The 20,795-nt window shown below is 51.4% G+C and overlaps 7 protein-coding genes across 7 annotated transcripts; 1 reads left to right on the forward strand and 6 right to left on the reverse strand.

Moving 5' to 3' along the window:
• Positions 1-956: 956 nt before the first annotated feature.
• On the reverse strand, positions 957-3,071 carry BO85DRAFT_438721 (uncharacterized protein; the record flags this gene model as incomplete). Its single annotated transcript, XM_025658686.1, has 1 exon — positions 957-3,071. The coding sequence occupies one exon, from the start codon at positions 3,069-3,071 to the stop codon at positions 957-959; it is 2,115 nt and encodes a 704-aa protein (XP_025515545.1).
• Positions 3,072-3,364: 293 nt separating this feature from the next.
• Positions 3,365-4,939, reverse strand: BO85DRAFT_372069 (putative guanine deaminase; the record flags this gene model as incomplete). Its single annotated transcript, XM_025656022.1, has 2 exons — positions 3,365-3,462; positions 3,577-4,939. The coding sequence occupies 2 exons, from the start codon at positions 4,937-4,939 to the stop codon at positions 3,365-3,367; spliced, it is 1,461 nt and encodes a 486-aa protein (XP_025515546.1).
• A 199-nt stretch (positions 4,940-5,138) lies between these two features.
• BO85DRAFT_372086 (putative C6 transcription factor) lies at positions 5,139-7,473 on the reverse strand (the record flags this gene model as incomplete). Its single annotated transcript, XM_025656025.1, has 2 exons — positions 5,139-5,992; positions 6,051-7,473. The coding sequence occupies 2 exons, from the start codon at positions 7,471-7,473 to the stop codon at positions 5,139-5,141; spliced, it is 2,277 nt and encodes a 758-aa protein (XP_025515547.1).
• A 598-nt stretch (positions 7,474-8,071) lies between these two features.
• Positions 8,072-11,354, reverse strand: optF (small oligopeptide transporter, OPT family). Its single transcript, XM_025665128.1, has 6 exons — positions 10,921-11,354; positions 10,429-10,617; positions 9,034-10,361; positions 8,770-8,984; positions 8,444-8,713; positions 8,072-8,387 (listed from the first exon to the last, which is right to left on the reverse strand). Exons 1-6 carry the CDS (start codon positions 10,969-10,971, stop codon positions 8,188-8,190), a joined length of 2,253 nt encoding a protein of 750 aa, XP_025515548.1. The 5' UTR covers positions 10,972-11,354; the 3' UTR covers positions 8,072-8,187.
• BO85DRAFT_488348 (uncharacterized protein) lies at positions 11,048-11,470 on the reverse strand (the record flags this gene model as incomplete). The annotated part of the gene is made up of 2 exons (XM_025663526.1): positions 11,048-11,354; positions 11,412-11,470. 2 exons carry the CDS (start codon positions 11,468-11,470, stop codon positions 11,048-11,050), a joined length of 366 nt encoding a protein of 121 aa, XP_025515549.1.
• A 2,379-nt stretch (positions 11,471-13,849) lies between these two features.
• Positions 13,850-16,673, forward strand: fos-1 (sensor histidine kinase/response regulator Fos-1/TcsA). Its single transcript, XM_025655388.1, has 2 exons — positions 13,850-13,898; positions 14,240-16,673. The coding sequence occupies exon 2, from the start codon at positions 14,304-14,306 to the stop codon at positions 16,455-16,457; it is 2,154 nt and encodes a 717-aa protein (XP_025515550.1). The 5' UTR covers positions 13,850-13,898; positions 14,240-14,303; the 3' UTR covers positions 16,458-16,673.
• Positions 16,674-17,662: 989 nt separating this feature from the next.
• On the reverse strand, positions 17,663-19,868 carry BO85DRAFT_449610 (TLC domain-containing protein). The gene is made up of 4 exons (XM_025660194.1): positions 19,734-19,868; positions 19,495-19,680; positions 18,692-19,423; positions 17,663-18,629 (listed from the first exon to the last, which is right to left on the reverse strand). Exons 2-4 carry the CDS (start codon positions 19,618-19,620, stop codon positions 18,159-18,161), a joined length of 1,329 nt encoding a protein of 442 aa, XP_025515551.1. The 5' UTR covers positions 19,621-19,680; positions 19,734-19,868; the 3' UTR covers positions 17,663-18,158.
• Between the last annotated feature and the right edge of the window lie 927 nt (positions 19,869-20,795).

The raw sequence follows: 20,795 nt of genomic DNA on the forward strand, positions 1-20,795 counted from the left end.
CAGGCTCTCGCCCGGCCCAGAGCCTAATTAGGCTTAATCTCGACTTTCAGGGTCTTGGCCATGGTATACCTTCCCTAGACCGGCTAGTATGGGTGGGTATCTTACGGAAAGTATCCTATCACAACCAGTCACAAGAAGACAGGAACAGGAAAACATTGATTTGCTTTGGATAATGGAAACGCCCCGGGCCCCTCCGTATCATATTTTCACAAGGATTTAATTACTACCCCCAGTCATCTTGCCAGATTCTCATCCCCTGTCGGCTATGATGTGATTGAGACATTCTATGAAATTCTCTTCCAGCTGCTTCCCGAATGACCAAGTAGATAAATCCCTCATGCAATAATCGCGGGGGACCCCAGTCACCCCAACATGATACTAGTAAGTAGCTACCTACTAGTTGTAGTACTCCTGGTCAACTAAACCATGACATGGGACTGAGAATTTAGCCGACATTGTACCCTCCTTTTAGCCTTCGCCAAGGACTCTCTAACGTGCTGGATTCCAGCACCGTTGGCTACTAACGTTTGAATTTTTTCTCATCCACTCAAGCTCCCTTGGCTGATTCGTGGATTTTCTCCGCCCGTCAATGGCTTCCCTCCCATATTATACTACTACTAGTACTAGTAGAGCCAGGCTGTCCCCGCTGTACCAAGTGATGTGAGTAATGCAATCAAAGGCTGGTGGCTGCAAATCCAAAATCGCATCTTCATGTGCGGTATATGTGTATATATATACGACCAGGGTCATTATCATTACGGAAAATGTCGGGACAAACCATGTCCGCTGTCGGGGGTGAGACACAAGCCTTCCCAAGCCGGGAGAAGAGGGGAAGGAAAAGCCAAAAAAGCCACGCAGAGACAAAAGAAGAAACACTAGTCTACTAGACACTCAGCCCATGCAGGGCAGCCAACCCTAATTACCCGGCTGCCCATGCCGACCCCCTTTGCCGCATCTTACACCAGATCCCACTGTGCAATGAAGACAAACTCCATTTGCACCCGACCAACTTGCGTCCGGTATTCCTCCGCTGTCAGCCCCCGACAGTCCGCTCGATCCCCGAACCGGGTCAGCACCACTATCGGCACCTGTTGGCCCGGCGCTCCCAGCATTCTGGAGTCCGGAACGTCCACGTACCACATATCTCCCCCGCCGTTAGGGTTGGATCCCCGCACGTGTGTAAATACGAGACTCTCCTCCTTCTGCCCGTCCACGCCTTTCACCATCAGTAGGAACAACCCCGGCTTGGCCCGCGTGTGATACTCCAGCGTCCAGTGCTCGCAGATCAGACCGAACTGGAAGCGCACCGGTCCTCCCTGGTGCACTGATATCTGCTTGGCAGCCGGGCGGTAGGACCGCACTCCAATGCTGTGCTTCTCCGCCTCCCCAAAGATCACCGGCTGCTCAACGCACAGCGGTGAACTGGGGTTACCCAGAAGGTACTCCTGCCAGCTGATCTCCGGACGTCCATCGTCACGGTAGAACTGCGTTCGGTCTTCCGGGAAGTGCTTCAGCCCCAGCTCATCATTAGTGTCCGTGAACATGGCCGGGTCAAATTTTGGCTGGTAAGGCTGCCCCTTGCCAAAGACGCACCCAGCACCCCAGCAGGGGTCAATCAGCTTCCACTGCCCGTTGTCGATCCTGACGACGTTCCAAGCATGGCCACCTTGAACCGGGGGTAGCGGAGATCCAGGAGTAGGAGCCACATATCCATAACCCTTACCGTGACCGTGGACGGTCTTCGCCTCCATACCTGCACGGGTAGCAAGCGCAGTGAACAACCCAGCATACCCTTCACACACACCCATTCCCGTCGCGAGTGTATTGGCTGGGGTTTGACTCTTCACCCGATTATTGTAGAAGGCCTCTACGTCATACGCGATGTTGTGGTGGAGCCATGTAAAGATGACACGAGCTTTGTCCGTGTGGGACGGGAACGGTGCCGTGAGTTCATTCGCCAGCCAGGACAGGTCGTGTGTCGGGAGAGACGTGCGCGGGTATCGAGCTGCATGGGCATCGGCAGCTGAGAAGTCGCGGCATTTCAGGCACGCAACCGGTGTTGGCACCGTGGGCGCATTGGAAGCATATAAACGAGGCTTCGTAGCTTGGATTTTGGAGAGATCCGGACGCGATGCCAGGGGGACAGGCGGGGGCACGCCATTGGAGCTGGGCTCATTGACAGCTCCATTGGTACTGCCAAAAGATTTATTGATCGCCGCGAAACCGGACTGTTTGAGCTTACCCAGCGTATCGTTAGAAGGCGGGGGCGGGGGCAGCCTCCGAACTGGTAGCGGTGGGTTCTTTTCCTCCTCTTCGTTGATAGTCAGCGACCTGTCACTTGTTGTCCTAGACGGCAGTGGAGGAGGCAGCCGGGAAGTCTGCGAATCGTTGCTTTCCACAGAGTAGTTGCTCTGGCTGGATTTCCGTCGCAAGGGCAAAGACGGACGAGGTGGAGATAGCCTGCTGCTACTGCTACTACTTCTCGTCGTGGGCGTCGGCCGCGGTGGTGGTTGTGGCTGGCGTTTGGGGGGCAATGGAGGCAACTCAGCCTCGCCCCAAGCGGGGGGCAGGGAGCGGCCAGGGCCTGCACTTATTGAGCTAGCCGATGTCTTCCCGGTACTTGTAGTTGTCGATCTAGATATATCTGAGGCCATAGACTCCAATGAGCCTTTATGAGAGGGTTGCGTCGGTCTCCGCGGTGGTAGTGCTGGGCGTTGTTGGTCGGAGGGCTTGCGAGCAGGCAAAGGAGGGGGTGTCTTGTGTTTCACTGGGGGCGGTGCTGGTGCAGTAGCGGGACGTGGGACAGGCCTAGGAGGGACCGCATCATTCGAGGCGGATGAGCGATTGTAGATGGAGCCATTGCTGCCAGCAGCATGGTTATTATAACTGTCGTTGGTATTGTTGGTGGTGAAGGTTTTGGGTCGCGGGGGAGCAGCTGGACGGGTGGGCATTGGAGTGGGCTGGACAAGCACAGGCTCGCTGGTGTCGATTCCTGAGCTTTGACCAACTTGCGCTTGTTTAAGTGCCGCAATCCGTTGCTGGATCGACATGACCTGAGGTTCTTCCGCCATGGTGCTATTACTTTAAGAAGTTCGTGGGTGAGGAAATAAAGGGTGAAGCGAATGAATGACCGTTATTAGGGAACCGTTATCGAGGAGTGGGTTTCAAGAAACGGCGATCGCGAGTGACTAGAATTAGGGGTGATTAGGAGGCCATAAAGAAAGGAAATAAGGATAAGAAGACTCCCTCAAGGATAGAGGTGGGTAAACGAAAGAAGGCAGAATCCTGAGGGAGGAGGGTTGGGGGCTCAGACTTAAAACCCCTGCCACGGAGGGGGAAAAGCAGAGGAGGGAGCGAGACTCAGTCAGAAGTGGAGAGGGAGAAGCAGTGGACGAGGCTGTGAAACAAAACCGGAAACGGGCTCAGCCTTACCGGTGCCTGAGGTGTGGATCAAACCCCCGTCTCCACCCGATTCTCTACTTTTATAAGGAACGAGCCATTCACAATGAGATTGTACACGCAATGCTTTCCAGATATCGATAAATATAGCAGTCAATACATGACGATTATTTCAACGCGCAGTATGCACCTCCTGTCCCTTGACAAACACACGTCCAATATTGCGGTCATCTCCCGTCATCAAGAACTTCTCAAACACCGTCGGCTCTCCGTCTTCCTCCTGCACTGGCGCCATTACGCCCTCCTCCTGCGTCCGAACAAGCAGCGCATCAAACTCCTTACCCACCAGGAAGTTCCCTACCTTCTCCTGCAGTCCGCATACCCGCGCTCCGCCCAGAGTAGCCATGTAGAACCCCTCCGTGAGACTCAGAGGTTGGTCCTGTCCTTGCGTCATTGTACACCGTGCCGTTGACACCACAAAGGCAGCCTTCATCACATCAAGCATGGAGCTTGAATACCCTCCTCCGCAGTCAGTACCTAAGCCAACTTTAATATCCCGACGGAGATACTCCCGCACGGGAGCAACCATGAACTCATCCATCGTAACATTGGGGATAGGACAGTGAGCAATCCCACACTGCAGCTCCGCCATACGTTCGATCTCTGCATCGGAGAGATAGATCGAGTGAGCAAGGATGCTCCGGTCATTCAGGAGCCCAAGCCGCTCATAGAGCTCCGTTTCCGTCTTATCATTGGGGAACAAGGACCTGGTAAAGTCGACCTCGCCCCGCGACTCGTTGAAATGTGTCTGGATGGGCAAGTCACGATTTCGGTCTGCGACAGCCCCAAGCCCAGCCAGTAGTTCTTCCTCACAGCATATTGCGAACCGCGGTGTAATCACCGGTGTCACTAGTCCATGTGTGGGATCAAGTTTCCGAACTTGAGCAATAAAGTCTTCTGTTTCGCGGAGGGAGTCTTCAACCGACGCGTCCCGGTACCAGTCCGGGGCGTGACGAGTCATATTGCACTTTCCGATCAGCGCGCGTTGACCCAGGTTGAGGCAGGTTTCAGCGAGGATGACCGATGCAGGTGCATGACGGGAACCGTAGTAGCAGGCAGTCGTCATTCCTTGTTTGAGTCCGCCGCGGACGCAGGACGCATAAAGCGACTTGGCGTACTCCAGATCGGCGAGTTTGGCTTCGTGGCGGAAGGTAATGGTCTCCAGCCAGGTAAGTAGATCGATGCCCCGCCCTGTGCCGCGCTGGGCCCATTGGGGGGCATGAGTGTGCGTGTCGATGAAGCCGGGGATGAAGAACTCGGTAGGCTGCAAGATGGTCACTGTGCAAGTAGATTCAGAGTAGTGGTATTCTGCAAGGAGATCTGCAATGGAAGTTGTGGGGGTGGATGGGTGGATGGCTTGGATGGTGCCAGTGGGTGAGAGGAGGATGAAAGTCTCAGTAAGGATCTCAAGTTGCTTGGAGCTGAGTGTGTGAATGAAGGTGCCATGGAAGGCTTGAGCTTTGGGTGTTTCAGAAGCCATGAGGGGAGTGGCTGCGGTAATAGTTGGGGGGATCGATAATGATGATAATGAAGATGTTGTGATGGAGTTGACAGAAGATAAGCGTTGTTAGGGGTTTTATCTACAGCGGGGTAGCAATGCGCCTCCACCTTTTCTACACCACAACAGCCGTAAGCTCAAATACAGAAAATTGCCTCCAAAAATTGTCATAACAATCCAACTAAAGGGTATAATATGTCGCCATCTCCTCCTGGAACCAATCATAAGAATAGAATAATTGCTCCGCCAGTTGCGGGTCAATCATGGGTATATTCCCCGATCCATTTACCAGGAGAACGTCATCCAGCACCGGCGCTAGGGGCACCGGTGGTGCTACTAAAATATGCTGTGGCTGCTGCTGCTGTGGTTGTTGCTGCGGCTGCTGTTCAAGGAACGGTTGATGTTGTGGCATAGGTGGCTGTGGTTGCGGTGGAGGCGGTGGTGGTTGTGGCTGCTGCTGTTGTTGAAGCTGCTGCTCCTGCTCCTGCTGCTGTTCCTGCTGATACGCCAGATGGCTGAAGATCATCGTGCTCTGGTTGCGGAACGTCTCCGCCAGTCGGTCCACCCCCGGACGTCGCTTGCCAAATTCCTCCAGCAGAACAACTACTGCCTGGATGGCCCGTCGCATGCTCTGATCCTCGGGCTTCCACGCAGCACCACGGCCTTCGCGGACGGACTGGAGATTGTGGTTTAGACACCACAGGATTGTAATGCCGGCAAAGTAAACTTGACTGAGGGTCAACCAAATCCACTTCAGCTTCCCCTGCGAGTAGCTGTCCCAGTAGGACCGAATGACCTGTATACTGGCGTTTCCGCAGCTCACGATGCTTGTGGCATCGGGGGTCGGATTACGCGGACTAGGTCGGTACATAAGGAGCAGCGTCGTTGCATATAAATAGTCGTAGTAACTTGTTGAGTATAAAAGCGCGGGTGCATACACCGGCGCTTCCTGTCGCCAGTCGTCTAGTTCCTGGCGGAAATGACTGAGCGTGATGGCAACCTCTGTTGGAGGCGGTGGGGGTTGGTTGTTAAATACTGTCACGGTCAGTGGAACTGAACACGGCGAGCACCATATAAACTAGGAAAGACTTACAGTAGCGGTAGATCCGCGAAAAAATCCGACGCAGGCGCACCACCTGCAAAGGAATCGTCATGGCACTAGCCCCCGGGGTCTCTGTCCAATTGTCATTGAATTCCCGTGGCAAGCCGATGGAGATGTCCTCATCTGCAATTCCAAGTGGCCTTCCAAGAGTGCTGGCGATTAGTCGATCAAGGTTGTAGAGACTCCAGAATGCCCGCTTGGCCATCTCCTCTTCTATCACGTTCCCCGTTGGACGGGCTTTATGCAGCCCGAGACTTGTGGCGAGACGCAAAGTAGTCCCGAGGATGTGCCACACACTGGGGCCCGTGGTCGCAAACATTGTATACACAGCGACGCTCAAAAGGGCTCGAACAGCTGCCAGATCTTCGTTTTGTAACGCCAGTGCCATGGTCTCATTGCTAACATGGTAGAACTCGGCAGCCTGTGTCTCGTCGGCAGATCCGATCAACAAGGCCGTAGCGATGGTGATGTGATACGAGTGATGAACCTCCGGTGCGGGGACCTCCCCCGCATAGATGCGATCAAGCTGGGCCATAAACTCCTCCCGATGGAGAAAAGGGTATTGGTAACCCAGACTATCAAAGTATCGTGATGCTACTGATTGCGCCTCTGGAAGCGAGGCGAGCCGCATCACACGAGGAGCGGATGCTACCGGACGCGCGATGGAGGGTCGTCGATGCTCCAATTGGTCGCGAAACAACTCACCTACATTAGGCAACTCGGTGCCTACCGCAGTGGAACTAGGATCAGGGCTGCTGGACAGCGCTGTTGCCGTCGTTGTGGGTGTTGAATGTGTTGAACTCCCGCGAGTCATCATCAAGGCTGGTACCTGGTACCACCAGTCCGGGTCGCCCTCGCCATCCAGCGCAGTCCCCGTAGGCCGGTCGGCGACCGAGATGCCTGTTTTGCGGCGCAAAAGCTCCTCCAGCCATCGTACCCGGTTTTGTAGGTTTTCCAACTGATCTCGAGGAACAGACGCCGCGGCGACCTGGGGACCCGGCGGAGGGATGGTACAGCGGACACCGGCGCGAGTACACGCGGAGCAGTTCGGGTAGCGAAAGTCACATTTCTTCTTCCGTTTCCGACAAAAGTCGCACGCCGTGGATACTCGTTTACTGCGAGGATGAGGAATCTGTGATGGGGAGGATCGCGATGAGGCCGGGGTTGGTTGAGACTGGGGCTGCTGATGAGACGGAGGGAGCGACGGTGGTGCTGTTGGGAGTGGCTGTTGCTGCTGAAGCGGCACGGATGGAGGCGGCGGCAGCGACTGCGGAGAAGGGACGGAACTGGGGTGAGCCGGACGCGGCGGAGGAGGAGGAGGAGGAGGAAGCGATGCAGGATGAGAAGGAATCGGTAGGGGATCGAGTCGGAATTTGCCCAGCTGATGCCGAAATTCGGGGTCACGGTTGGTCATGGTGGTGGAAGGGACGGAGAAAGAGGCCAGGGAAGGCGGCTCGAACCGCAGGCCATACCGGGGGGAGGAATTATTGAGTGGGGGATGAGATGGATGGATTTGGATTGATGGGAAAAGAACTGGGCGACTTGAACGGAGTTGCAGCCGTAGCTCGGTCTTTAGTCTTAGTGAGCTGCCGGGGGGGGAGAGGGGCGTATCCACCCGAGGGAAGAAGGTCTTGGTCTTTAGTTAAGAGAGAAATGGTGGGAAGGGAAAAGGTTTATTAGTCTTTATCCCCTCAGCCCCAAATGGTCGATCAATCCTGCTAGTGACTCTTTTATCTCTCTCCCTTTCTTCAAACTTTGATGGGTGCACCACATTTGTTAAACTGCAATGCGGGCAATTGCAGTGACGGTTTGCTTAGGAGGATATCTACACCGCCGCCCGAATCCCCCGATCCCTGAACCTAAACCCACCTCCCCCTCTAGGTTTCCCTGGTTATGATGCTTTAACACGAAAGACTCACAGAGACAAACCAAGGCTCGGGGCGAACGCCGGTTTACCCATCCGCCCCCTACATTTCCTCCGCTGAAATCTTCAGACACTATTTTGTATCGCGGAATGGATCAAAATTAATAAATACATTATTTCTAGATTTATGATTGGTAAAATATATGCCGCCCGAAATCCAGTTGTTATTGAATCCAACCAAAACGCCTCATAAGCCCTCATCTGTTATTGCCAGGTCCCCTTTGCAGGTCCAAAATATCCCGAATCTGGAAGTCTGTTATATGGCACACCGTGTGCATCGGCTGTATTCCGATACACGGTGTTGCCCCACCACTTCAACGGCCCAGCTGGTAAAATAATGCAGAAGAATATAATGACGGTGGACACGGCAACCCCGGAGTCGAGTGCGGCAGAAAGCACATAGTCTACAGCAACTCCATTAGCGACTGGCCGCGAGCGAGACTGATCAAGAACAACTTACTATACTTTGACCACCAGGCAGGCTTGCGCCGTTTGATAACCCCATTGAAGATCACATTGACCAACCACCAGGAAGAAAAGTTGATTCCCGTCGCAGGAGGGACGAGGCTCATGGCGCCAAATGCAACGGGCCAAGAAAGGTAGTTGACCTTCTTCCACCGTCGGCCCAGAAGCCATGTGATCACCACGACGGCGGGTCCAACAAGGAAGAACCAAAGCAGATTCCCGTACATCTGGCCGGGACTGAAGTTTCGATCGGGACCGAGAACACCTAGACAAAAGTTTAATGGAAAAGCCACGAAGTTTAGTGGTCGGGCCGACACTTACCCCAGATCAAGGATGACGAGTAAGTTACCTGGCCATGAGGGCAGGTAAAGCCTCCCTCAGCCTCAGGGGTACAGACCCCACGGATCCGAGTGATCATGAACACAGTCACACCGCATTGAACAACGGCACCGACCAATGTGGCCATGCCCTGCGCGACAAACAGCGTTCGTGGCGCGATATGGAGATAGTGCGCCAGCTTCATGTCGGCCACGAATCTAGACATCTGTCAACTCTTATCTCCCTGCGGACCATGCCGATACTTACTCGAGTCCCTGCGACACGCCCGCATAGCCATAAAACTTGAACGCCATGTTTGCGACTGGTCGTCCTAGGAAAGCATAGCCACCGATAAATTCGGTGATCAAATTTAGTTGGTTGCTGGATATATTGGTGATCGCTTTGATGATACCAACGGGGATGATGTATATGATGGGTAGCAAATATGCCAGAAGAACCGCCCACGCCGGGAGGTCCGTACGCCAGACCTCGTTGGCCACTATGCTCAGCGCAAACATTACAACCGTGATGCCGCCAAACCACCACCATGGCACACTTTCATAGGTGTCCATGATCCGGGCATGAACATCTTTCGCGTTCCTACCCTTCCATTGCTCAACTAGATCTTTCCCGTGATATAGTGCGACGTGGACGAAGATGCCCGTCAGATTCGCAAAGGCCACGCCATACGTCATGGCATACCCGGCCGGGAGAAACATGGGCGAATAGTTGCGGTATGCCTCCACATTGAATGTTCCGTCTGCGTTCATTACGCGACTTGTATTATATGGCTTTCCCGTATTGTCGAACGTATCTGGGTTCAGCAGAGGAAGGTAGGCCGAATACCACGTGTTGGTATAGTAGATAATCGGGCAGATGATCCAGTAGAAGAGCACAAACGAACCGATAACGTTAAGGCCTGCCCAGAATGGGACTAACAGGGGACTCTGGTTGGCGTAGACAACCTGAGCCCAGTCGAAGGTCAACAAGGACATGCCCAACCCTGTCTTTTGGCCAAAGAGCTGGTTGACCACCACATTGTCCGGTACGATCCAGCAGATGAAACTGAATGTACTCAGTGCTGTGAAGAGGTAGCCTGGAGCGAAGTACCAGATTGCCCCAGCCACAAATACAATCATAAAGAACCGAAGTCGGCTAATTATCCAGCCATCTGCCACCAAATTCTGGCGCGAATGCAGGGTCGAAAGCAAAGCAGCGTTCGACAAGACTTGCGGCCAGATCATAGTGGCCGGACCCACGAGCCAGCGTGCGGCCATCCCCGCCAGACCAAACCCAAACAGTTGCGTAGTAATCATCAATAAGATCTCGAATCCTCCATGAGAAGGCATATCGTAGAACTTAACCATGGCCTCGATCACTTGAGTGGCAGCTGCCGACCCGAAAGAGACGTTGGACATAATTGTGATCAGGGCATGCTCTTTGATGTTGAAATGGCGGTCCGGGTTGAACCAGCCCAGGGGCACCCATTGCGCCCACGCACATCCGACCGGAAATGCTAGGAGCTGGGCAACGAGAGCACTAATAGTCACACTGGGTTGTCTCAGACTAAAGAATTGGTTCAAGCCACTTCCGACCTATGACTGATGAGCGATTTACTTCTCCAAGTTGCAGCAGCATCACGGTCGGAGGGAGAGAACATACAATTGTGAAAACCATACCAATCACCCACATGCGAACAGTATTAACCGGGAGCTGCCGGTCATCAACCGGCTTGACGACCGCGCGCACTTCAGGAAATGGGGAATCGTCGGCTTCATAGGGGAGTATATCCTGAGCGCGGGTGTCGCTCAGAATGCTGGAGGCATCGCTAGTCCCATTCAACGACGGCTCCTAGACATCACGAAGACGATCATCAGCATTGCAGAATTGGGGAAGAGATGAGAGCCAATAACGGTAGATGGTGGATGTGTCAGATGTGATGATGCCTCACGTAAAAGTAAATGCACGATGCAGGTGGGGGGGGTTGAATCGGACGATGTAGATGGGGACACCACGTGAAGGGATTCCGGGGAAGATGACAAGCAGTCGGGCCAATTTGAAATGAAACCAGTCACGATCAAGATAGTGAAGATGTAGATAGTAGTAGACCATGAATAGTATGTAGAATGACAAGGAAATATGGGTCTAGCCCACCTGGATCGTCGATGACTTCTTTTCATCGGTCATCGTGTCCTGCAGCCCCATCGTCCCCTCCTTCTCCTCTTCTAAAGGATCCCCGGATTAATCAAGGATGCGCTGGTGGGAGAGACAAGCTAAGCGTCTAGAAGCTGGGATGGAACAGCACCCCGGCGAGACCGGCTCGGATGATGCGTGGGATAATTAGCAGATAGGGGCTCTGGCTGGTCCGGAGAGCATCGGCCGCAGAGACGGTGGAGTGCGCCGCTGCAATCAACCAACGACCAGCAAGCTTGTCATCGGCCTGGCCCGACACTAACAGGCACCCTAGCTTGCCAGAGACGGTAATTCTGGAGATGGGCTGTTCAAATGGCTCTCCTGGGTGGATAGGATGCCTGGAGGCGATAAAGATGAGGATGAAGTTGGGATAAACTCCCCTGCTGGAGTTCTTTCTGGGGCGAGCGAGGGGACGGTGAGAAGACAGGCTTTCCCACTAGGCACTGACGTACCCTCGCGCCGCCCAAAAAGAAAGGGGAAAAAGTCTGTTTGGTGACTCGAAGTCCGTCATGGCTGGTTCCAGGCGTCTGGGATGGCAATCTCTCGCACAATCACAAAGAATTCGGCCACGCCGGCTCCACTCCCTCTCCACCAACTATTGCGGTTATCCAGTGCCACCCGGATCTTGGGTCCTATGAGATGGGACAGATGGTCGCCCATACTTTATCTCTATTCTACTCTTAGCATAGATAGGGGGGATGATCTGATCAGGATCAGAGTGTGATAGCGATGCAGCTTGCATGAACGCCATTGTCAGATTTGCTCATTGTGGATGTGCAACTGGTGGTCCTGGCTGAGTTCTGCGCCACCATAGGCTCCAGTTGAGAATTGGCAATGATTAGGCATATATAAAGCCCCCTTGTCTGACGCAAGACATGACAATGTCAATGTCCCGTTTAGTTGTAACACTGTACTACCACAATCCACTTCTGTGTACAATGCTGAGCAGTGAAGACTAACTGGGCAAAGAGGACAGCCGAGATCTTTTCTGTAGACGGAAGTCTCTCGGTCCGAGGTTTGTCCATGCAACACAGACATTGTTCACCGTCCCTTCAATACTGGAGCAGTGGGTGCCAGCATGCCCCCAATTCTTGGAAATTAACGGCTCGGGAGTTTTGGAATGATTTAATGAACAATTTGTGGAGTCTAGACTGAGGCAGTAACAATCCCGTAGGGCCATATACTGTGTACTGTGTAGATTATAGTATAGATCAGTAACCGTGGGAGGCCTCTGTTTTTTACTGCTTATTGTTGTTGCCACCGGGCGCACAGGGTGACTTTTCTTAATAGGCATATGATGACATCAGGGTATGTTGGCAATATGACAACTGCCTGCAATGTATACATGATGGCATTGAACTAGTACGGTTAGTGTGCGTTGTCGAGCTCATGAAGCCTGATCCAAGTCCTTTTGTAGCGGATGGGAGAAAACTGGGTCGGTCATGTGTCACCTCTGGATCACCAACTAAAGCATTCATTGTCTTTAAGTCTGGACAATAATAGCATACTGATTACCCACTACGAAGTGCCGTAGTAGGATGTCTGCGGGATTTGACCCGGGATTGCAAGTTCTACTCGTCCCTTGGAACAAGATCCAGGTTAGGGGACGATAAGCTTGGTGAAACCTGCTATAGCGACTGATCCCTCTCACGTACCGTGTGTGTGCGCGATATGCATGCATGCATGCATCGAGCCTGTGTTCTCTGTCAAGCAAACGATGTACTTTTAAAAATGCCTTCTTCTGCTTTTCTATCGGCGGATCTTCCCGGTCGCTGATCCCGATGCAGTGCAGCAGCCACTGAAGCCGAACGAAAGGCAGCGGGGAGTGTAGGTGAGTCTGACATAGATTAAAAGGCGCCGGCTGGGTTGCATGATCAGTGGACTAGTGAGGTCGAAAGAGATTGCCTAGATACTAAAATCATAAGTTCTCCTGTTATGGAAGTTCTGCACGATTCCTTTTGTCAACCACCTATAGATAATTAACTAAGACATGAATTAAGACTACAGAACATACAAAGTAACTCATCAATCTTTTCCAATCTTCCGACCGATGACATACTATCGATTTACTTTCCTTCTCTACTTGCCAGACGCCACACTGCAAGGGGAATTTCTCCAGCCGGAAGTCGTCCGTGTATACGGAGTAGTATCTATTGAAATGCCTACTAATAGTAGATTGTAAGTACTAGTTTAGCGGTCTGCTGCGGATTGAGATTCTCGCAGGTTCCTTCCTGCTTCCAAAAAAACATCTTTGCATCCTCAAATCTACAATTCGGGCAGATGGTATGAGGTCAGCCCTTCAGAAGCAAATCACAAACACAAAAGTACACCAACAATGGGCGCCTAGTGGTAGAAAAAAGAGCTAAGAGCGGGCGCTGCCTTGGTCAAGACCCAGGCATTCCAGACCCTGAAACCGGAATCTTGAACGAGCGCAGAATTTTCCATCCTGTCTAAACCTTCTAGACTTGCTTGTCTCTCTCTTTCTCTGTTCTGTCTCTACCGGAGATGGCGGAGGGCGTAATTAAACCCCAACAGATGGGGACAAACTAGAAAACAAGAGGAGGAGCAGAATGAGGCGCATCCCCCGGGAAAGGCAGGCACAAGGGGAGAAAGACGGCAATTTTCCCAGCTTTTTCTTATTTTTAATAATTTTATTATTGTTTTTGATTTACAGTTTCAAGTCAGCCTCTCCCATTCTTCTTCAATCCATCTCTGGCTCCTCTTTTGCTGCTGCTAAAAGGATCCACGGGCTGGCGGCTGATCGCAGTGGCCAGTGAGAGCACAGCTTGTCTTTCCCCCGCGACAACCGGCCCAACCTTCCGTCCACTGGTTGGTCCATCCCATCCTCTGCTCCCTCCCTGTTGACGTCGATGGTGCGCCTCGTCCCATCCCGGTGGGCCTCCCACTGCCCATCTGACACCATCATCCATACAGTAAAGGTAATGTGAAGTAAAACCACCACCGCATCCTATCCTCTCTCTCTCTGCCTTTCCTCCACACCAGAAAAAGCCACACCAAAACCATACCATACCATCCCCATCCCCAATCCTACTAGGTCAAACGTCTTGTTCATTCTCCTTCTATTCTTCTTATCTTCTTCTTACCTTGACCCCCTTCCGGATTCATCACTCTTCCATATTTCCTTTTCCCTTACATCTTTTCTCTACCTTTCTTTACCTTCCCTTTCTCCCTCCTCTCCCTCCTCCTCTCTCTCCTGTCCTCTATTTCCCTACAAAATATCCATGCCCTATTCCTACCTGACTGGTTCTGATGTTGCAAGATCCCTTTCCCCACCATCTCAAGATCGAGTAAAGCAACAATCTTCATTGCCAAATGTGGTGGCCATGGATCTCAATAAACGCCTGTTCCATCTCGATATCGAGAATAAGCCCCAAGCTCAACCTGTCAACTTCTCCATGGTAACCACACCACCGGATGATGAGGATGATGACGAGGTGAATCATCTGAAACTCAAGGTCGAGTCGAAGCAATCTCCTCACGAGCATGACAAGCCGCATCCCCGTGAAAAGAACATGCCCGATACCGATGTGCAGCAATCTCCAGCGGCTCTAGGTCGAATATATCGCTACACCCCCATTCCCAGCGTCATTCTTGATCCTTCATTACATGTAGTGGAGGTATCTAATTCCCACGTGGCGTTCGCCGGGCTATCGAGGGAGCTGTTACTCGGCCGGTTCATCTGTGACGTCTGTCCACGCATACTGCCCGCCATAGATATTGCTATTCTGTTTGGCGCATTGCGCGCCGCCATCACGACGCAGGACGTCCAGTCGATCGACAAAATCTGTATAGATGATGCTAGCGCTTGCTATACTCTTCGCATCACCCCTATATTTGAAAACTCTAATTTGTTATACATTGTTCTGGAGGCACTTGATATCTCCAAGCGTCAGATTAAATCAGTGTCCAAATCCCATGGGTCTTACTCCAATGAGACCTACAAAGTCTTGCTTGACACGGTCAAGGACTATGCCATCTTCATGCTCGACACACATGGCCATATTGTAACTTGGAACACGGGAGCAGCCCTGCTGAAAGGGTACTCGGCCAAGGAAATCATCGGACTTCACTTTTCCACCTTCTATAGCCTGGAGGATCGCATGGCGGATAAGCCCGGCAAAGAATTGGAGGTATGTCTTCGGGAGGGCAAAGTGGAAGACGAAGGCTGGCGGTACCGCAAGGATGGTTCTAGGTTTTGGGCCAACGTCTTGATCACTCCTATGTACGCTTTGGGCCGCCATATTGGCTTCACCAAGGTCACCCGCGACTTGACGGAACGCAATGCAGCCGAAGCCCGCATGATCGCGGCCTTTGAAGAGTCATCGAGGTTGAAGACTGATTTCCTTGCCAACATGAGTCATGAGATTCGCACGCCCATGAACGGCATGCTTTTAGCCCTCACATCGCTGATGGCCACGGACATGAACGAACAGCAGCGCGAATATTCCTCTATCATCGAAGATTCGACCAACGTCTTGCTCCAAGTCATCAATGACGTCCTCGACTATTCCAAGTTGTCCTCGGGGTCTTTCACTCTACATCCCGATACTTTCAGTGTCGACAGTATCACAAACGCGGTCGTGCGTAACTGCAAGGGCGCTTTGAAACCCGGCGTTAAACTGACCAGCTTCATCCCACCCAACTTTCCGTCCCAGGTCGAGGGTGATCCGCTGCGGTATCGTCAGGTCCTCCAGAATCTTATCAGCAATGCAGTCAAGTTCACCGAGGAGGGCTACGTCAAGATTAACACCACTTTCTCCGAAGATGCGGAGGACCCCAATGTATATAACATCCGGACCGAGGTTGCGGATACGGGAGTTGGTGTTCCCGAAGATGCTATTGGCTCGTTGTTCACACCGTTCACACGCTTCGCCGAGTCTGGTTCGAAGAGATATCAAGGAACTGGCCTCGGCTTATCGATCTGCAAGAGTTTGGCCGAACTCATGGACGGCAGTGTCGGATACCGGCCCAATCCTGAGAGAAAGGGCAGTGTCTTCTGGGTCACGGCCAAGATGCGTCGGGTGAGCGTGACGCCGCCCGCTAGAACGACTGGGACACCCGTTGAAGACGTCGGTGATATCGAGCGAAAGATCCATGACATTGCTCCTCACAAACACGTTCTCCTGGTTGAGGACAACCTGGTCAACCAAATGATGATGCTCAAGCTTCTCCAGAACATGGGCTTCGCGCGGATTGATACAGCATGGGATGGAGCAGAGGCGGTTCGACTGGTCAAGCAGCAGCCTTTATCCTACAATACCATTCTTATGGATATCGGCATGCCGGTGCTGGACGGTGTACAGGCGACACGCCAGATACGGCAAATGGAACTAGAGATGCCCATCATTGCGCTTACAGGGAACGTTATGCCAGGAGATATAGAGCATTATATGAAGCAGGGAATGAGCGATCACATCGGGAAACCAATCCATCAGAAACAGTTAATGCGTTTGCTCTGGAAGTGGATGGGGACATGATGGCCTGACAAGCTTGCCCTCTCTTATTCTCCCAGCAATTGCCTGACTACAAGCAACTGTCCCAGATGTGCCATTGTACCAGCGACCTCTGACATGCTTCACGCGCACACCTTTTGTTTGTTCTCGGAGGCCGACTAGAGTCTGGCTCCGAACAATAAACCGAGCATTACTGACACGGCTTTCGCGTTTAACTAACCTGCCCATCACACCGCAAAGCAGTGCGCTCCGGGGCAGTCGACGTGACGAGTCCAGATGCTCAAGAACAGAGAACCAACCCTGTAAAGTGGATTGGTTTCCAAAGCTACAATATGCAAGACTCATGATCTTCTCTTCTCATGACGCTTACGATGGGAACATACTACCTCAGTTTATGAATAGAGCATTCGATACCACCATACCATACCATACCATTTCTGTACTGTATTGGCTAATCTAACAAAATTTCAGGCTATCAGCACTGCTGGGCGATGACTGATGGATCAACCTGGATACAATATTTTGGGATATGTTTATTGGGTAAATGAAAAGTGCCGTTACCATTTGCATTCTATTGTTCTTGTAGGGGAAGCATCTATTACCCGTATAGTAAGTTAGTAGGTAGCGCCTTGTCTGGCTCATGGACAGTATACCAGATATATTACACTGCGTCGGTCCTCAATTTCCATCCAGCTTGCTCTCTTCTCTTGTCCCCAAACTTTAAAGCAGCAGCAGCAGCAGCAGTAGTAGTCACCAGCAAAAGCAGCATCTTAACTTCAAGTCGAATACATGTCTATATTTAGTTAGCTACACTGGCTGCTAATCTTGATGTCATCATATTGGAGGCGCGGGGGGCGGGGAAAGGGAAAGGGAAAGGGGGGACGTGCGCTGCTGCACGACGCTACTTTGGGTATTGGGAATGGGCTGGCTGGGTTGGGTGTGGCTTAGATACTAAGTACGTAGTACTTTTATGATGTGTGTGTGGCTCTGACTGGTCATGTTGAATGTACTCCCGTACATGTAGTTGGTTTAAATTAGTTACTTACTTACTCCGTATGCATGCATGTTGTATGCATGATGTAGTAAGTATGTATGTATGGGAGGGAGGGGGGCTGGTTCAAGGGGTGGGCTCCTACTTATGATATAATCAAGTTATATTATATTTACTGTGAAGAGGGGATGTTGGTTAATCTTTGATTTATTTATTTATTAATTGATTTATTTATTTTGTTGAAAAATCAGCAACAATGATCTTCTATTATTATATTATGTCCATGAATTTAGTGGCAGGGACCCCGCTCAATCATGGTTCGATGATGATGAGAAAACACACTCGTTAACTTTATGATAATAATGTCCATCCGGACCCGTCTCACTCCTGGCTATGCTGCAGCCTTGGGCTTGATGCTTTCATATGAATGACTAAAATAGAAAAGGGAAAAAATAAACAACAAGGATGATGAAAATGGATACATAAAATGCCGAGTAGACATAAGCACCGGACAAAAAATGTAAATAAAATAGATACTCCGTAATAAAGGGGCAAAGAAGATGTTAAAATTCTGTTCTTGAACAAGGTCCAAACAAGGCTGTCGTAAATGTTCCCGTTCATACAATATAAGCAAACCCCATGAGAAAAATTCATACAGTCCACGTGAGTAGTGGATTGTGGATTGGGAGATACATAAATCTCCACAGGGATGGAGATACTCCTGAAATGATAGTTCAGTTCTTGGAGTTGACGGGCTTGCCGTTGATCAGCACCTGCGGAGTTTGGTTCTCCTTGCCACGTGCAGTCACGGTGGTTCCCTCAACGCCGGTAGTAAGGGTGGCGTGGGTGTTCGTGTCCGGCACAGGGACTTCCTCCTCCTCCGAGTCTTCGTCTTCGCTTCTCTCGTCCTTCTTGACGTTGGTGAAGATGTAGTTCTTCAGGATGCGCAGGATCAGGAAAAGCCAGAAGAGGTTCACGGCTTGCAGACTGGCCAACAAGGCAAAAGTAATGTACTGACTGATCCAGCACTTGTACTGTTGAGTCTCCCAGTTCAGCTCGAACGGTCCAACCGTGCGGAACTCGGTCAACACAGCCCAGAGGATCTTGAGGTTCAGATAATGGCGAAGGTAGATCCACATCCCCACAAACATACCAAAGTAAGGGACAGTGATGATGTGGTCGAGGTAGTTCAAGGTCTTGGAGGTCTGCATGGCAATTCGATCAGCAAGAAGAACAGAAAAAGTGTAGACCGGATTCGGTTACTTACAGCAAGGAAGAAGTCCGAGATGTCGTGCGTGATGTAGACGGCGATACCCATGTAGGTGAAGTGGAAGCGATAACTCAAGCCGATCAAAGCCAGAGTGATGATGTGGTGTCCCACCAGCTCCTTGAAATCCTTGCGCGGCTTCTCCAGCTGCAGCATCAGGACAATCGCCTGCTGGGCCCAGTAACTAGCCTCGAGCAGATAGAATGCCTTGAACAACCCTTCGTGCTCCCGGTGGGGGAACCCTTCGAACATGGCCGTAGTGTTGAAATACCAGATATCCGACCGGCTCATGACGTACAGACCAAATGGACCGAAGATGCCAAAGTAGATCGCAGTGTAGACTTGCTCCATGAAACGAGCAGTCTTACCCCGGCCCCGAATCCCACAGTAGACGGCGAAAGGCCGGATCAGGCGCTGCATCAAGAATTCCCGGGTAAATGACAGAACAATCGTGTAGAACGAAACAAAAGTGATATCCTTGGGACCCTTTCCATACATGATCGGACCACCGGGGACCTTCGGAGGCAGAGGATAAGACAAGAAGATGGCGCTATGCATGGGATTGGACTCGGTCGGGTTGATGGCGTAGAGCGACAAAAGAACGACGAGCATGAGGAGAGGCAGAAGCCAAGTATGCTTGAGACACGCATCCTTGAAGCGACGGAGCGGGGACTTCTTGCGGCGCTTCGTATGCGGCTTGGAAAGTTTCTCGGCGGATTGATTCTGCAAGGCCTGGGGGAGGAGTGAGCGGGGGAATGGAGAACCCCAGCGAAAGTCGACTTCGAGTCGTAAGAGATTCATACCTTGTCCCATTTAGGCGCTTCGGTTTCAATGGGGCTGACTTCGTTCATGGTGGACATGGCGGGAGCGGTGGTGTCTCCCCGAATATCCGCCCCCAGGTTACTGGACCTTCTCCGTACACGAGCCATGATTGTATCGTCCGAATATTCTGTTGATTATTCTCGACGATCGAGTGGTCACCGTTCTCACTATTTATCGATTAGAGCGAGAGAGGGGAAGAGAGTGAGACCGGACAAGATACCGAGCGGAGCGGAATGGGCGAAACGAGGATCAAGAGTAGAAGAACCTCGGCGATCGATTTGAAGAAGGATCGGATGGGTTTGATAGGGAGGGACTCGAATAAAACCCCAAGACAAATAGTATTACAAAAAAAAAAAAAAAGGAAGGAGACGAAGCGAATAAATAGAGAAGAAAAAAGAAGTGAGAAATTGGACGGGGGAAGGGAAAAAAAGACAGGCTGGAGGAGAGCGACAGCGAGGAGAGAGAGAGTGAGTGAGAGAGAGTTGAGCGGGTTGATGTCAGTCGTGCGAAGGATCCACTTTCTGTTGGCCAGGGGTTCCCTTTTTTCTTTCTTTCTTACTTTTTTTTTTTTTTTTTTTTTTTTTTTTTTTTTTTTTTTTTTTTTTTTTTTTTTTTTTTTCTCCACCGGCTCCTCTCTCTTCCTCCCAACCAGCCCATGGATGATCGTCGGCTTTGCCGGACCATCCCCAAATCATCCTTTTCTCATCTTAGCTTGCAAATCATAATCGTTCACTATTTTATGATCGCATTTGATCCCATTTGCATAATAACGCACATACACACAAATCGGATCTGTTAGTATCCTCTAGTCCGGGCAACGGAACGAATACGACCGATTTCCCGACCCCATCGAGGCTACCTTGGATCTGAGGCAAGATTTGTTTGTAGTACTAGCCCCCGATCCCCGTGCAACTAAAATCTACCTAAATAGGGGGGCTTTTCAGTTCCAGGATAAGCTACCACCGCCACACCCTTGCTCCGTGCGGAGTCGTATTCTCGCCAAATCCTTTGGCTGGTCCGAATTGGAAGACCTTGCGATGAGTACGGAGTACTTTCACCAATGGGCTGGGGTTGAGGAGATGAATGTACGTGTTCTCCAGGGAGAAAGGCCACGATGACATACGAAGAACACTGTCTAAGCCTCATTGCGAGTGACTTTCAACTAGTATACAACACAAGAATAAGCAGAACTCACGACCGCCTTTGCCCGTCTAGAGCGGATAAATCCTCCGTAATCGAAAGTCTACGAGAACCATACCAAATCCAGCTTGGCTCGCATAGT

The sequence above is a fragment of the Aspergillus piperis genome (assembly GCF_003184755.1).
Source record: "Aspergillus piperis CBS 112811 unplaced genomic scaffold BO85scaffold_9, whole genome shotgun sequence".
NCBI classification, from domain to species: Eukaryota; Fungi; Ascomycota; class Eurotiomycetes; order Eurotiales; family Aspergillaceae; genus Aspergillus; species Aspergillus piperis.